A 15,322-nucleotide genomic window follows, 5' to 3' on the forward strand; every position below is an offset into this window, starting at 1 on the left:
CAAATTTGGGCTAGAACTCTCTTTACTATACTACTACATACACATGTTAACACACGTGAACACTTTCTTCCGCAGACTTGAAAACCATCACCTTACGGCTCACACTCACACACATACCAAACTTTCATCAAATTCGCTAATCCCAATTTATCTCCGCCCCACGCAAGAAAATTCAATTTCCTCGTCAGAAGGGAGATTGACCAAAAGACAAATTAATAAGTATCACAGGGCCTCGGGCGATAAAAGGAAGGCGAATATCGGAATCAGTCGCCTCATTATCGTTTCAACGGCAAGAAGCCTCTAATTAAGCATCGCAAACGCGTTATAACGTCTAACGACTTTTTCGATCGCCCCACGTTAACGACTTGTTTCTTCCCCCCCGTCGACAGAGTGTCCTTTCAAGGCCGTAAAATGGCAAAAATAGATCATAAAAATCCGATACTTTGTACTCCGAGCGGTCCCTTTGCCTTTAACTCGATCTCTCCCCGGCGATATTCGTGAAGCGCTTAAGACAAGATCCCGACCAACCATGAAAATCCCGTTCCCTGGTTCCCGCCGCCGTTTCCAGGGAATTTTTATCCTAGACATTATTCACGGGGCTAGACCCGGGTTGCCCGATTAATTCAAGGATTCGGCGACATGGATTTACGCGTAAGACGCGGGAATAAAGTTCAAACTCGCTGGTACCTGGGCCGCGAGATTCGCGAGCGTGCACGGGTGTGCTCGGAATGCTCGTGGCAAAGCAACTACATAGGTGGAGTATCTAGCGTGTGAGGGAGTAATGGCCATGGATTTCCTGGGGATGCATGTAGACGTGTATGGTAGTACAGAGTCAGCAGAAAGTTTAAGCTATGAATGGTAACAGGAATAACATAGTTCCATTAGAAAGAATTATATTTTTAAATGTACGTTCCCGTCCGTAAGTCCGGGGACACTTGCTTGTTCCAGGGAAGCTGATGATTGGAATATGAGTACAAGTTTCTGAAGTGACTTTATTATTCTATTTTGTTACATGTACTTATTTTACTTGTGATAGAGTTCAAAGTATGAACAATTTAAACGAATTAGAAAGTAATAATGAAGTGTAAATCATGCAATCGACAGTCACCTTAACCCAATCGAGAAGTTGTTGGATGAACTGGATTGAAAAGTGACGAAACGTACCCAAAATCGAAGGGTGAGTTGTGGAAGAAAAGGTGCAAAAAAGTTAATCGAAAGAATGCAGCTACTACAATCCCAAAATTGCGGGACTTCCCGGAACATGCAATATCAGGATGCAAAAAGACATCGAAATGTCCTTTACCGTTTTGGGATCCGAGGCTCCGTTCTCGAGATATTAACAGTTGAATATTAGCGGTCCACGTTCCGAGGCGCGCAGTTTAAAGCCGAAACAGCTGAGCGCGGAGCAGTACCCACACGCACAGTAGAGCCGACCGCACTGGTTCAAACCGTGGAAATGAACCAACGCGGGCGGCGGCTCTACTACTGTGAGTGCGAACAGTGTATACAGTTATCGCTGCCATATTCGGGCGAGGTAGATACTTACACCGATGGGAAGAAAATATAAGATTTTTTTCTAACTTTCCCGTAAAATATTTAACTTACAGTGTGTTTAAGTGTTAACTTTATATCATAATATAGGTCACTAGCTTTACTACTCGGCTTCGCCCGAAATTTAGATTCTGATTTTATAAAAAAAAGTTTTTATTTATTTATTTTGTGAAAATAGTCACAATCATCTGGATTAGCTAGGCATAATGAGCTGGGAAACATTTAAATATGTTTAAACAATGATCAAAGGGAAAAGAACACCCGAAATGCACCCATTTTTGCAGATATCTTTCAATTTATTTCCAGAATAAAGGGTCTAAGGTCGGGGCCAGATATATTGGCCTGTGGTTTGTTTTCGCAATCAGCGATCGAGGAGAAATCAACCACCACCATCTGACAATCGTGGATTTGTCAGTTGGAGTTGCGGGGCCCCCGAAGGGTATGGTGGGGTAACATGAACGCTGCTCGGCTCCGCTTGAACCTAACCGTTTGACTGCTGTTTATTCTTAGCGTAACAGTTGTGTGCGTTACGAAGCTATGCGTAAACCAATACGAGATATAGCTATCGAGAAAGAATCAATATTGTGACCAATAAAACTCCTGAATTTTTTCGGACCTAACGCACACCTATTTTGATGTGTGTACTTCTACGCTAAGAACTCGGTTTGGTCTACACGTCAGGAGCTCGGCGCTATCCCCACCACTTCTGACTCGCTCTTGTTCTGCGAAGGCTAGAGTGAGATGGAACGAGAGCGAGTCAGAAAACGTTTAGAAATGGAGCACCGAGGCTGGCAAGCGGTATGGTGGGAGAGTACCCCTCACGAAACTCACCGACCAATATATCTGGCCCCGACCTTAGGAGAAAATCTGACTACACCACGCGATGCGGTAGACAGTTTTCCTGCGGAAAGCATCAACAGAAGTGGTAAGTCACGTTTTGTTTTCAATACAGAAGCGAAATAGTTTGGCAAAACATGTGGCGCCGACAGTGGTAGTAACACGCGTTAAGCGATTATGTTACGTTGAGCAACAGTGGCTCGCGCGCCGCCGTTGACTACCACTGTCGACGCCGCACGTTTTGCCAAACTATTCCGCTTCTGTATTGAAAACGAAACGTCATTTACCACATCCGTTGATGCTTTTCAAAGGAAAAATGTCTGCCGCATCGCGCGGAGCAGTCAGATTTTCTCCTAGACCCTTAGTTTTGGAGATAAATTGAAAGATATCTGCAAAAATGGGTGCTTTTCGAGTGTTCTTTTCCCTTTGATCATTGTTTAAACATATTTAAATGTTCATAATGCACTAACAACTTATATCATTGTATTCGGGAGGGTTCATAGAATAATTTATTACTGTTTCGACACAAAAGATATTCAAATTTGAAAACATGCATTTTTTTTAAAAATCGAATTTGTCAAAAACTGAAGGTGATGGCGACAAACGGTTTGCGGATTTGTTTTCAGCGCACGAAAACCTATTAAAAACGGCTACTGTAACAACAAGTCCAAAAAAAGTCAACTTTTGTCGAACTGTGTAATCAATATAACATTAGAGGCCACGAGAATTAATTATTCAAGCGAGAGCACGACACTAAATGTATCACACTTCCCACCAACATTCTGACCTCTCCTACCTCAGATTAATGTTCAGAGGTATCAGGGGGTATCTAACCCTCCCCCTCCCCCCTCCTTCAACGTGACAGACTGTACTCGATATTTGCATACCGCACGTATGTCGGTCACTCTCCGTCGCACACGCGCTCCCCGTTTTACGTACCTGTTCCACGTATTCGCTGGCACGTGTGCGGATATTGTCGGGCAGATCGGTGCAAACAGCCGATAAATCCTGGCGAGAATTTAATAAAGTTGCCGGTGACGGGCCGCTAAACGGTTCCCCATCGGCGGCGTCGCGGCCGGAAAAAAATCGGGAAATGCGTTTAACGCGGTAACGAGAGGCGACAAATTCCGATGGCGCCCGGCCATTACGCGTCATTCCCCATCGGCGTTCTATGCCATTCTATGAACCCTTTGCGACGCAACACGCTTAATGAACATGGACAAGGCGCCCTCCGTACACAGTAACACTTGCCCCTCGAATTACTCGCAAACAGAACCCATCAAATTCGTTTTTAATTGCTCGCACTTGCTGGTGTTCTTTTTCGGAGCGGACTTTCCAGAGTTGTCGCGCGACGGTGGCGTTCGTCGATCTGGTTTGTGGCTTGCAGTAGACGGTGATTTGGAAATATCGCAAAATTTATGGGCGAATTATTTATCTTAGAAGCGAGAAAAAAAGGGTGTGATAAAATCTCGGTTATGCTCCAAAGGCTCTAAATGTAAGTGAAGCGGACTTTTTTTTATTTTATACTATATCATTTTGATATGGTTTATCGACAGTCGATAAACATAGTTTAAATAAGCAAAAGCAGCTTTTCCTTGGTTACTGAAATAAACATCTAATTTGTATGAAAATGCAGGTCGATGGAGTACACGTCGACATTGCATTCGTTTCCTATTCCACCAAGGGAAATCGGCTGCAGAAACAACTAGAACTATGTATAGGTACAGGGTGTCCCCAATATTGATGGTACAACCGAGGAAGGGGCGATTCTACACGAAAAGAGTGGAAAATATAGCATAATTTTTCTTTATTTCAGGCTTTATGTCTTAGTTTCAATTACAAAGCCACTGTAAGCAGACAGATAGATAATAATAGAATGTAATATTGATAAGGTATCAACGTATAATACTAATGGTATTTGTAAACGACACATTAAGTGCACGTGCTAAGTGCACACACATTCGAAGTATGTGCAAAGTCGATTTTCTCGAAAACAAAGCCTCAAGTGAAAAATAATTATTCTATATTTTCCATGTAGAATCACACCCTGCTCGGTTGCGCCATCAATACTGACAAGGAGAGGTTCCCAGGTGTCCGCCTCCGATTGCTTTGGTTTTTTGGATATGTTTTAGGGGACCGAAAAATAAGATATACGTGCTTTTTTATAGCGGCCTGTTTTCATATTTAAGGGGTGAAACCAACCCCGAAAGTTATAAGATTTTCAGGTGTTCGTCTCCGATTGCTTTGGTTTTTGGATATGTTTTAGAGTACCAATGTTTAGGGAGTGAAACCACCCCTCAAAGTTCATAAGGTACAAAATTTTGTTGAATAAAGCTTGATATAAATTTCATTTGCGTCATAACCTGCTGTATGGATGATGTTCTTGTCGCTAGTCGCCGTTATTAAGGGGTAAACTACCCAAGGGGTGGTTCACCTCTCATTGGCAGTAACAACGGGAGGTCATAAAACCACTGTTGTGGCATCTTAAAATAATTTATGTCCAAGGTTTTTTAAGAATTTTATGAATTTTATTAAATGTTTCAAGTCTCTCAAATGCACAGTTAAACGATTACGGGTAGTTTACCCCCTACTAACGGTGACCGACGACAAGAACATCATCCATACAGTAAGTTATGACGCAAATTAAATTTATATCAACTTTTATTCAACACAATTTTGTACCAAAAGACCAAAATCTCATTTTTGAAAGAAAGTGAACTTAGTCGGTTTTACCAACAAGCCAACCATGTATTAGGGCTGACATCTGTGGAACCATCGAGGAAGAAAATTGCGTCTATCAAGGTCCCGATAAAATCACATTCATAATACTTTGAAAAGCATGCTGTTACTATTCGAAACATTAATCGGAACTCACTCTGATGGGTCCACGGTGATGAAATCCGTGTACAGCTTCAACAATTCGCCACCGATCACGTAGCCCAGAGCAGGTCCTATTATAGCCATTGTGTAGAATATTCCTGGACAACAAAGAACACATCTGATTACACCTGAAAATTTCAGAGAGCAACATACACGTGTTCCTTTTTAATCGTAGCTTGATTTGTAAACATTTTAGCGACCAGCCTTGAAGTGTGGATTCTTAAAAATCCTTCACAATTATCTTGCTATTATTATCTCTGATGTGTTTATTTATTTCTTCCTCGACTACAATCTCCTCATAACACAGTGGTTACGAAAGACGATGACAAGCATCTTGTACCGTTTCTTACCTACGTACACAGAAGACATCTTTTTCGAGACGTTCTCGTCGAGGTACGTAACACCGAGCGTATAGAAAGGGGCAGAGCCCGCGCCGTGCAGAAGTTGAGCCATCAGAAAGATAGTTAAGTACAGCCCACTGTAAGGTTCGTAGTCTGCTTGGCCCACGGACCCGTTACAGGGTAGCTGAATGATAAAAGTACACAAGGGAATTCAATGCAATTTAATTAACAACCGGGCACACGCGAAAATTTTGCGAACACACACGATGTGTACTCTCGGCTTTCTCCTTTAATGCACGAGAATTTTGTAATTAAGCAGCGAACAAGAAGTATAAAAAGTCCACTAATTATAGTAGCTTTAATCTAAGTTGCAACGTAAATCTTTGCACTTGGAGGAATTAATGAGCTCGCAGAACCTTTTGCATTTTTTGCATAGTACCAAATATGCGCTATGAAAAATGTCTATGCAATATTCATTTTTAAAAGTTACTTTTCCTCTTACGGTTTCATATACTCTTACTCATCGAACAAACTGGAAAAAAATTTACTTCACTGATTTGGAAAATTGCAAATGGCAAATTCGATTTCACGATGTTTGGCGCAAAAGCCCAAGATAGTGAGAATGATAATAATTAGAGCAGAAACACCTCTATTCTAGTAACAACAAAACAAAACATTGCATTTATATAGTTGTTATACCAGCCACAGCAAAGCTGACATTTTGCTTGGCGTGGAAAACAAGGAACACTGATCTCACAAGGGAACCACATGAGATGTAACGCACCAATTTTTATTCAACTTCGTAGTTGGATAGAGAGTTGAAAAATATTTGGTACGCTAATAGTTTACGAGATATTTAGCAATAAACACAGCGGACGGCCTACCAGCCAGTAAGTTACTTTGTGTATAAATTATAAATAATATCTGTGCAAGTTTAACGTAAGAAAGTGATCATGAAATTATTTATAGTAGTGTGTAATTTTGTGTATAAATACACCATCGGGTCATTTCCTTATCTGACGGAAAGGTGTGGTACTTATTAGCCAGTAGTGTTTATTGCTAAATACCTTGTAAATTATTAGGTGTCTGAGCAAACACCCGAATACGTGTGAAATATTTTTTAGCCCTCTATCCACCTTCGAAGTTGCATAGAAATTGATCCGTAACACCTCACGCGGTTCCCTTGTTAATGAAATTCAAGTTTGCTCGAAATAAGTCAAACCCGCTGGTGGTTGTTGAGCAAAGTGAACAGACGATGAAACTTTAATTCCATCGATAGTATGTTGCTTACCGAACGAGACGACGCATTCGTCACCCTCTGGCATATGTTCTCCGATTGCTGGCCGCCTCTATAGGGTCCAGCGATGTAATGCGGGGACGCAAATAGCAGGCTTCCTATGCCTAAGACTAGAACTCCCACACCTATGTACCTACGAAAGATAAGCCGTGTTCCTTGGGTTAAACGTACCCCAGAAATATTCATGGAAACAATTCGAGACTACACATGTTCACCTTTCGGTGTACTATCGATTACCAATCGAATGGTATCGGATGCACTCGAGGAACACGGGCGCAAACCACAAGTGTCGAGGCAGAGGCACGAGGTGGAAAATAACATCGAGGTTATCGGCAGTTGACGGTTAGAATTCGTTAGAATATTTATGGAGCTGATATCGGTGGGCACTATTGTAGGAATAGGTTTTGTAATTCCTATATGTTCGGGAGCCACAGAAAAAAACGGTCTCGGGCAATGCGACTAGAACCCACGAGCTTGCGAATCCTCTGTGTACTGGTCAGCCGCCTGATCAACTTATTTATTCCGGGCTCCTTCTTATGGGCTTCTTGATCACACAGTATTAACACCTTGGGAGGCGTACACTTTTGAAAAATGCCCCTTTATGTAGGTGAAGCAATTTCATAAAAAGCGAACTCCGAATTTGATCTCTTTTTAAGGAAAGCATTCTCGGTGACTCACGGACAGATAGTGTCGGATTATTCAAGGTCCCAACTGACGCGCTGCGCCTCAGAGTTTCCTCTATAGCAGCATTGAAACCAAGCAAGATGGAGCGAGCATTTAATCTCTTTCTAGGAGACCACTGTGCACAGGCCACAGGGTGGACGGAAAGCAGAGTGTGGGTTGGTCTGAAAGACCACGTCTTGTTGACTCGATGGGATATCACCGTAAGGAATTTTTGCTATTGGGCAGGCCATAACGGTCACGAATTATATACGTTCGCAACCGGGGAAACCTACCCGTAAGGTTGCCTGCAGCAGGCGACGCACCAGGAAAAAAACGGTCACCCATCTTTCCCCGGTACGCGCCCCACGATGTTTAACTTCGGTGATCGAACGAGAACCGGTGTTTCCATCGCGGCCACAGCCGCTGGCGGTGACTCACGGACAGTAGTTTCGATGCTTCCAGAAAATATCTCCGTGAATGCGCGCCAAAGCCATGCGCAGGACGCAAATGCCTCGGCGTGGGAACACGCCGATGCCACTCACAGTGTTAATATTCATAGGCAGGATTTTTACAGAGGCATAAGTTTGCACCTTGGTTTCGATGCTTTCGACCGTCCTCCTAGGTAGCTCACTGGAACAAGCAGGAGGAAACTGGCTATGTCGTATCCACCTGCTATCAGACCCGTCTGCGACGACCTCAGACCGAATCTCCTTTCTATCGTGGTGATCACCACGTTCACGAAACCGTTCACCACCATTCCTGGAAAAAGCGCGACACAGTGGTTTGGAGTTTGAGCGCAGTTTGAGTTTCTCCAAACAGCATGTGATTCTAAATTACAAGGGAACTTCAGTAACCCGGAAATTCCGATTTTTTGGGAACTTCGCAGATTTGTAGGGGATGCCAGTATAGAAGTATTAGAAAAAATTTCTTCTGCTTCATTTTGGTTTTCCGGGGTAAAAACACCCTACGGGGTGTTTATCCCTACGTTTAAGAAGATTAATGCGTGTTTTCCTATTTTCCTGTACCTGTATCTAGCAAATTGTATTAGATATAAAGAAATTGTTACAGTGAAAATTTAATGGCTTTTATGCTCTATAAAATTCTGCGATCAATTTGGTTAAAATTTGAAGTTTGAATAAAAAAATGTTCCCCACTACTTAAACAATTTCAATGCATAGTTTTTGAACAGTAAAAAGCCATTTTTTTATTGTAACAATTTTTTTATATCTAATATAATTTTCAAGATATACAGGAAAATAGGAAAACACACGTTAACCTTTAAAGGATGTTTTCACCCTGAAGAGCCGAAAAGAATAATTGTCTGATACTCCTATTAAGGTGTCCTTCAAATCCGAATTTTCTGGTTACCGAAGTTCCCTTGTAAGTCTTGGATAAGTCATAGCTTGATGAGTTACGGCTAAGAAAAGTTAGTTGCATCGCAGTTGCGACGTAGAACAATGAAGACACTGTTTAACGTTTGCTCAAAGTGGAGATTAATTGGATAAATGAACTACTTCAATGATTCAGTTTCAAATCGAAGGAAACGCTTAATAGTGATCTTAACTTTTCTGAAGAAATGTAACTTGAAAAAAAAAGTGATTTTTTGCACATAAAATGGGCCTCTCTAGATCGTTGGGATCATTTTGCACGTATAATACAATTATTAACGCATGCACGCGTAATACAATTATTTAATTGATCGTCAGGAAGTCGATTACGTCGATCACTTTCTAAAATTTTCATTTTCGAGAATAGTTGATCAAACGCATACCTACTACCAAATAAGCTCATTGTTTACCTGGAGTGGGTAGCCAGCAATGGAAATTTATTAGCCGGAAAGTAACGCTTATAAAACTCAATAAGACTAGCGTTCTGAAATTTATTCCTTAATTCTGTCTCCTTTTGTAAAACGACTATCTCCATTTGAAATTCTTCAGGAATTCCTTTAGCTTCAGCATTTATATTAAAGGGCGATGAAAACATAAAAAATTGTTTGATTTTCGCGGAAGTTTTTGAATCGCAAACCGCCATCTTTTTGTAATCTCTGTATCTCCTCCGCATATTTCTTCGTTTGAGATGGATTCTCTTTTCTCAGTCTGCCAATGTTCAGGCGGGCCGCAGGTCAGCGGCTGGCGGGGCAAATGCGGCCCGCGGACCGAGTCTCTCGTCACTGCTTTATATTTTCCTTACTGATAGATCTACTAATATACATCACGCTACATCCCACTGATATTCCTACGCCACTGTGCAGGAAGCATCTATCGAATTTATATTTCAAAGCCGGCTGGAGTCATCCAGCATCTGTTATTTTTAATCCCGCGCGCGTACTCCAGCCGGAAGCTACCGAGCACCGAATAAATCCACTCGAAGTTGTACAAGCGACGGCATCCCGACTTCCATCGACCCCAAAACGAGCGAAACGTCCAGCAGAACCGTTCGATCGATGGCCCTTCACTTTCAAAATAAATCCCGCGCCCCGGGACGCTAGTATCGCTTAATAATCCGGGACAGTCAAAAAAGCTGCCGCCCATCAGCCCTGCGCGCGCCCATGCAGCTCCGCGTGCCGCGTGTAAATGAATCAGAAGGGTAAATTCGACCACGTCCCCCCTCGGTATCCGCTCACCCTCCAAGGAATCCTTCCATCGTACGTAAATCTATTAAACACTCCTTTCTCACGAGCGCGCACGCTGATCGCTCCTGCCTCCATCAGCAGCGCTTGCGGCAGCAGCAAACAGCCGCTAACGGTGCATCGAGTTACGCGCGAAACACTGCGAACCGACTACAGGAACGGCGAGAATGGATTCGGCAGCTAGGTTCAATTCACTTTGATCCCGGTCTCTTGACTCGCGCCCTTCATCCTCCCCCGAAAAAAAGGGTACCACAAATCCAACGTTCGCAGGGCCACCAACACGACCCCCGCCATCGACGCGCGGGCACCCTCCCACGCTAGTTAACCGATATCCATCGAATTAGCCCGCTCGCAGCCGCGAGCGGCGGGCAAGGAGCCCGTTCGAGTGTCGCTGTATCCGGTGGCTGTCCGCCCGGAAAATTAACCACCTTCGTTTCCCATTGTGCCGCTAATGGGAGAATTTTAATTAAACCCCAAGCCTCTCCGGTCGCCCCCGACTATTCGTTCCTCCAGCTGGCCCGGCTGCTTGCGTGTCCCGCACACGAAGATCGCCAGCGGCAGTAAGGCGCGCGCGTGCACGCGCGTCCGCGCAGCCACTTACGCGGGGAGAACTTATTCTCGACTTACATGCGCTCCGTGAGTTATATGTAGGTACGATTGCCGGCTCCATTGTCTCGCAATTTGCTCGATCCCAATGGCCGCGAAGAAAGCACGAACCTCCGGAGGACGCGTGCTCTTTTGTCGTGCCCTCCTGCCCTCCCCCACCCGCCCCGTGTTCCACTGTCGCGACGAGAGAAGGGGGACGAACAAACTTGTTTAAACTAACAAGGAACACTATTCAATTCGTGATGAAATCGCCCAATTTTTTTTATATATGTAGATCAAACGTATATGTCGCAAAGGTCACAAAAGTGTAAATTAAAGATGCTCCAAACAGCTGGTCTGACTTTGAAAAATCAACACAAGTGGAACAGGGGAAAGAAGAAAAGTGAGGGAAAGGGAATGACAAAACCGTGTTTTCAAAATGAATTGTCTTCAGTATATGAAAATACATTATAGTAAATGAATGATAATAGATTAATGATAGATCACAATTAGAAAAAAATAATGATAATATATTATAATACTAATTATGTCGCGCAGTATATGTGTGATCCATTGGTCAGCCTTTACAGTGACATGTTTAGACTGTCTCGTTGGTCAAGGTATGAAAGAAACAGTGTTCCCTCGTTGCAGTCATTGTGAAAATTATCATTGCTTCAATCACTTTATTAAGCCTTCTTGTCGACAAGATTATCATAAATGTAATGGTTAATTACCCACTGTTGTGATTTCGTTAGTATTATCATTTATTATCATTAATTTTTTCTAATTGTTATCTATCATTAATTCATTGTCATTCATTTATTTTAATGTATTTTCATATAATAAAGTTAATTAATTTTGAAAAAAAAACGGTTTTGTCATTCTCTGTCCCTCAATTTCTCTTCTTTCCCCTGGTCCACTTGTGTTGATTTTTCAAGGTCAGGCCAGCTTTTGGGAGCATCTTTAATTTAGATTTGTGTGACCTTTGTCACATATACTTTCGATCTATATAAAAAAATCTGCGCGATTCCATCGTCAATTGAATAGTGTTCCTTGTAAGTACCTACTGCCAGTGTGCTCACCCGTTTCTTCGTTCTTATTCTCTCTACTACTAGCCTCCCTCCCCGAATTTCACCCCCTCGACGACCTTCATTCCTCCGCGTTCGCCGCCCCTACGTCGATCGGTTTCCTTTCGACGTCCACGCGCTACCCTACCCAGCGCGCGTCAACCTCCCGCAATCGGCCCGGAAAACTCGATTTCCGGTTATCGTCAGTCACCGTCCTCTGCCACCACCAGCAACCACCTTCACCCCCGTCTCTACACTGTCAGTCCCCCCTTTTGAAAGCTTCGAAATTGCATTCGAATGCACGGCTATTAGTAACGCCAAACGGGCGGTATCGAGTCAATCAGCGCGCTGAGATTATGCCGAAAAAATCGACGTCGGATGCGTCCCCGCGCGGGACACCGCGCCGGATCGCCCTGTCGGGTTTCTGTTATTGGCGCGAATGAGCGTGCTCGTGATCGACGTGTTTAGATTCGGAGGCCGTTCGAAAGGTGGGTCGGCGGTAGGTGGGATAGATTTGACGTGTTTGGAGCGCGTGAATTAAACGTGGGTGGGAATTGTGGAATCGTTTGGGAAGGTAGGGTATGGTTTTTTGGACGAGCGAAGTAAGAACGTGGGTGTTGGGGTTGGTTTGTTGACGGGGCTTAATGTTATCGCGGTGGACGTACTGTGGATGTATGTGCGATAATGAATGGTTTAATGAATAACGTAATGGATATTAGGGAATGCGCGGGTTGGTGTATAGTAATACTGAGAGCCGTTAAGATTAGCCTTGAATTTTAAGTAGGTCAGATCGGTTGCAATAGTAAAAGTCTGCTATTGATCGCACTGCTTGAGCTCGAGATAATTATCGCCCTTGTAACATGAATCATCTTTTAAAATATATTTATTCGCTGTACTAGATATGTAAAGACACTCATATTTTCCTAAATCATAGATATCGAGCACATTTCATTTGTCTTACGAAGACTAGCACTCTGCTCATTCTGACCACGAAAAACAGAATGTTTCGATTTTGTTCAAGAAAAGTAAGGTAAATGTCCTAATACCTGGACAAGTACCAGTACCTGGACACTAGTGTAAATAATACTGATTATTACATTTAATAATCGCTTTATCCATAAAAGAACTATTTTATTAAATTATTCAGATATTTAATAAAATATATTCATGTACATATTTTTTTTAGTAAACTCGTAACACTCGTAATAAAAATATATTTTCTTGAACTCTCCAGTTTACACAATTTTAGTATTGCTCTTCTCTGATTTGCTAAACAGTCTCTACTTTTTCTTAAGCGAATATTATTAATACTGTTTAGCATATTGGTACAACTAAGACATATTTAGAAAAATGGTACCTCGTAGTATTCTTTTTTGATTGGAAGATTAAAATTAAAGTTCTTATTAGTTTTTTATTCTCGTGTCTACGAGTTATTCTTGACACAATATTAAAATCATTATTTAACACCTTAGCAATTATTATTTTGTATTCTTGTTATCTTGTTTTAATGATAATATACAATTCAATATTCATGTGTAAAATTCGCGTGTCACACACGAATACACATAGCCTTAAAATTAGTCATTCAATAATAGATTGTTTTTACTCAAGTTTGTTTACTGATTGGAAGAAATTATTTACATAGAAAAAATATGCGAGTAGGAAAAACTATTGTGTTGTTTTTTTTTATTTAATTTCCCGAGAAAATATCCAAATTGCTGTTGTTTCATCATGTGTCCAGGTAATGGGACAGTAAAATCGGGACACCGGGACATACTAGTTAAGCTGTCCAGGTATTGGGCCATTGTAAGGACTATGAATTTTCAATATTTTACAAAATTATTCAATTCAATAACATGTTGGTTTTTTAAAATCATAAAGTACACACAGTGCCTCATTTAATTGCAAAATGTTTTTTTATATAAATCGACTTGTATAACTGCAAAATTCTCAATCGCGTTTCCGCCGTACCTTAAACGTCCAGGTATTGGGACATTTACCTTAGTATGTTTTCATTCATCGCCACGAATCATAGCATGTTGTGCTCTTTCGCGACGAAAGGTAGTACATGTCGGTACTTTGCTGCAAAAAATAGCACGGTTTGCCTTTAGCCGCGAAAAATATCATGTTTCCACGCGCGTTACGAAGAGTAGCACGTTTCATTTTTTTCTTACGGACAACTGCACGTAGAAAAAATGAAAGGTGCTACTTTTCGTAACCCGCGTCGGTTTCATAGATTGCCTAGGATCCTACTGCAAAAATAAAAAGGTAAAGATTTTTTAATGGAATGAAAAACGTGTTTATTTAAATAAGTTAAACTTTATTCGGTTAAAATATCATTATAAAGTTTAATATATTCTTTCGGTATAAGACCTTTAGGCAGCACTGCCGACAAATCTTCTTTTTTTTTTAATGAAAATTGAATTTTCGTATCATATGAATGTTGTAATCATATAGTTTCAAAATTTTTATTTTGAAGCTGTTTTCACTTAAATCATATTTTCGCTGCAGCGTTTGAAACGTGCTACTGCTCGTGGCGAAATGTAAATCGTGCTTGTTCTCGTGGTATATTCGAAACATGCTTGTTATCGTCAGAAACATTGAAACGTGCTTCTTCTCGTGATAGATTGAAATGTGCTGCTCTTTGTAAGACAAATGAAATGTGCTACTTTTCGTAACGCACGTCGATATGTAGATAGCTAAGACAAAGAAGCTGGGAAAGAGACTTTTCTTAAATAACATTAATTGTAAGGCAGAAAGATGTTGCTTGAATATGGATTAAGTTATTCAAGGGAACTCTCATATTTGAAGCTCATTTTATATGTACATATAATTAATTTATCTTTTTGGCAGCAGCCTATTCTTCTTAAGAGGGGATATCGTGTAACAGCCCTCGAAATTTATGAATTTTTTTGGAAAAATACTATTGGAATATAAGAAGGCATCTTTAAACTTGCAAAAAATATTTTTTTATGTCGATCCTGCTTATTATTTATTAATTATTGTGGAATCTCTTCGACGATGTTGGCGTTAGGTGTATCAGTGTGTCACAGTCATGTAATTGCGAAAAGAAGAAAATTTTCTTAAAATTAAATAATTTACGCTGGTGTTGAACCCAAAACTTTAATTTTAGTGTTTATTTATAATACTTTTTGCGTCGACATAAAGAATAATATGACAAATTTTTCTAAGGAAAAAACTTATTTCTTCTTTGAAACGCTATAACTCTTTCTATTTTTCATTTTTTTTTAAGTGGACCAATACCAGCGTAAACTATCTAGCTTTAAGAAATGTCCATTTATTTTGCAATCAGATGGCTGTGATAGGTGCTACACATCCCGCCAACAGGCGTTACATCGTCGAAGAGGTGTTCTGCAAGTTTAAAATATAAGCCTCCTTATATCCCAAAAGAGTTTAATTCAATATGCCCAACAGTTTTTTAAAAAAAATTCTTCAATATCAGTTACTTTTG

General features: G+C 41.2%; 1 protein-coding gene across 5 annotated transcripts in view; it reads right to left on the reverse strand.

The window, feature by feature from the left end:
• Oatp26f (Organic anion transporting polypeptide 26F) overlaps window positions 1-15,322 on the reverse strand; it is an 87,430-nt gene that overhangs the window by 22,235 nt on the left and 49,873 nt on the right. For all 5 annotated transcript variants that reach the window (XM_076829664.1, XM_076829668.1, XM_076829666.1 and 2 more), the window contains 4 exons: window positions 8,160-8,328; window positions 6,901-7,039; window positions 5,619-5,793; window positions 5,264-5,366 (listed from right to left, as the gene is read on the reverse strand). In XM_076829664.1, coding sequence (XP_076685779.1) covers window positions 5,264-5,366; window positions 5,619-5,793; window positions 6,901-7,039; window positions 8,160-8,328 — 586 coding nt within the window. The remainder of the gene's footprint in view (window positions 1-5,263; window positions 5,367-5,618; window positions 5,794-6,900; window positions 7,040-8,159; window positions 8,329-15,322) is intronic.

The sequence above is a fragment of the Andrena cerasifolii genome, chromosome 16, assembly GCF_050908995.1.
Source record: "Andrena cerasifolii isolate SP2316 chromosome 16, iyAndCera1_principal, whole genome shotgun sequence".
NCBI classification, from domain to species: domain Eukaryota; kingdom Metazoa; phylum Arthropoda; class Insecta; order Hymenoptera; family Andrenidae; genus Andrena; species Andrena cerasifolii.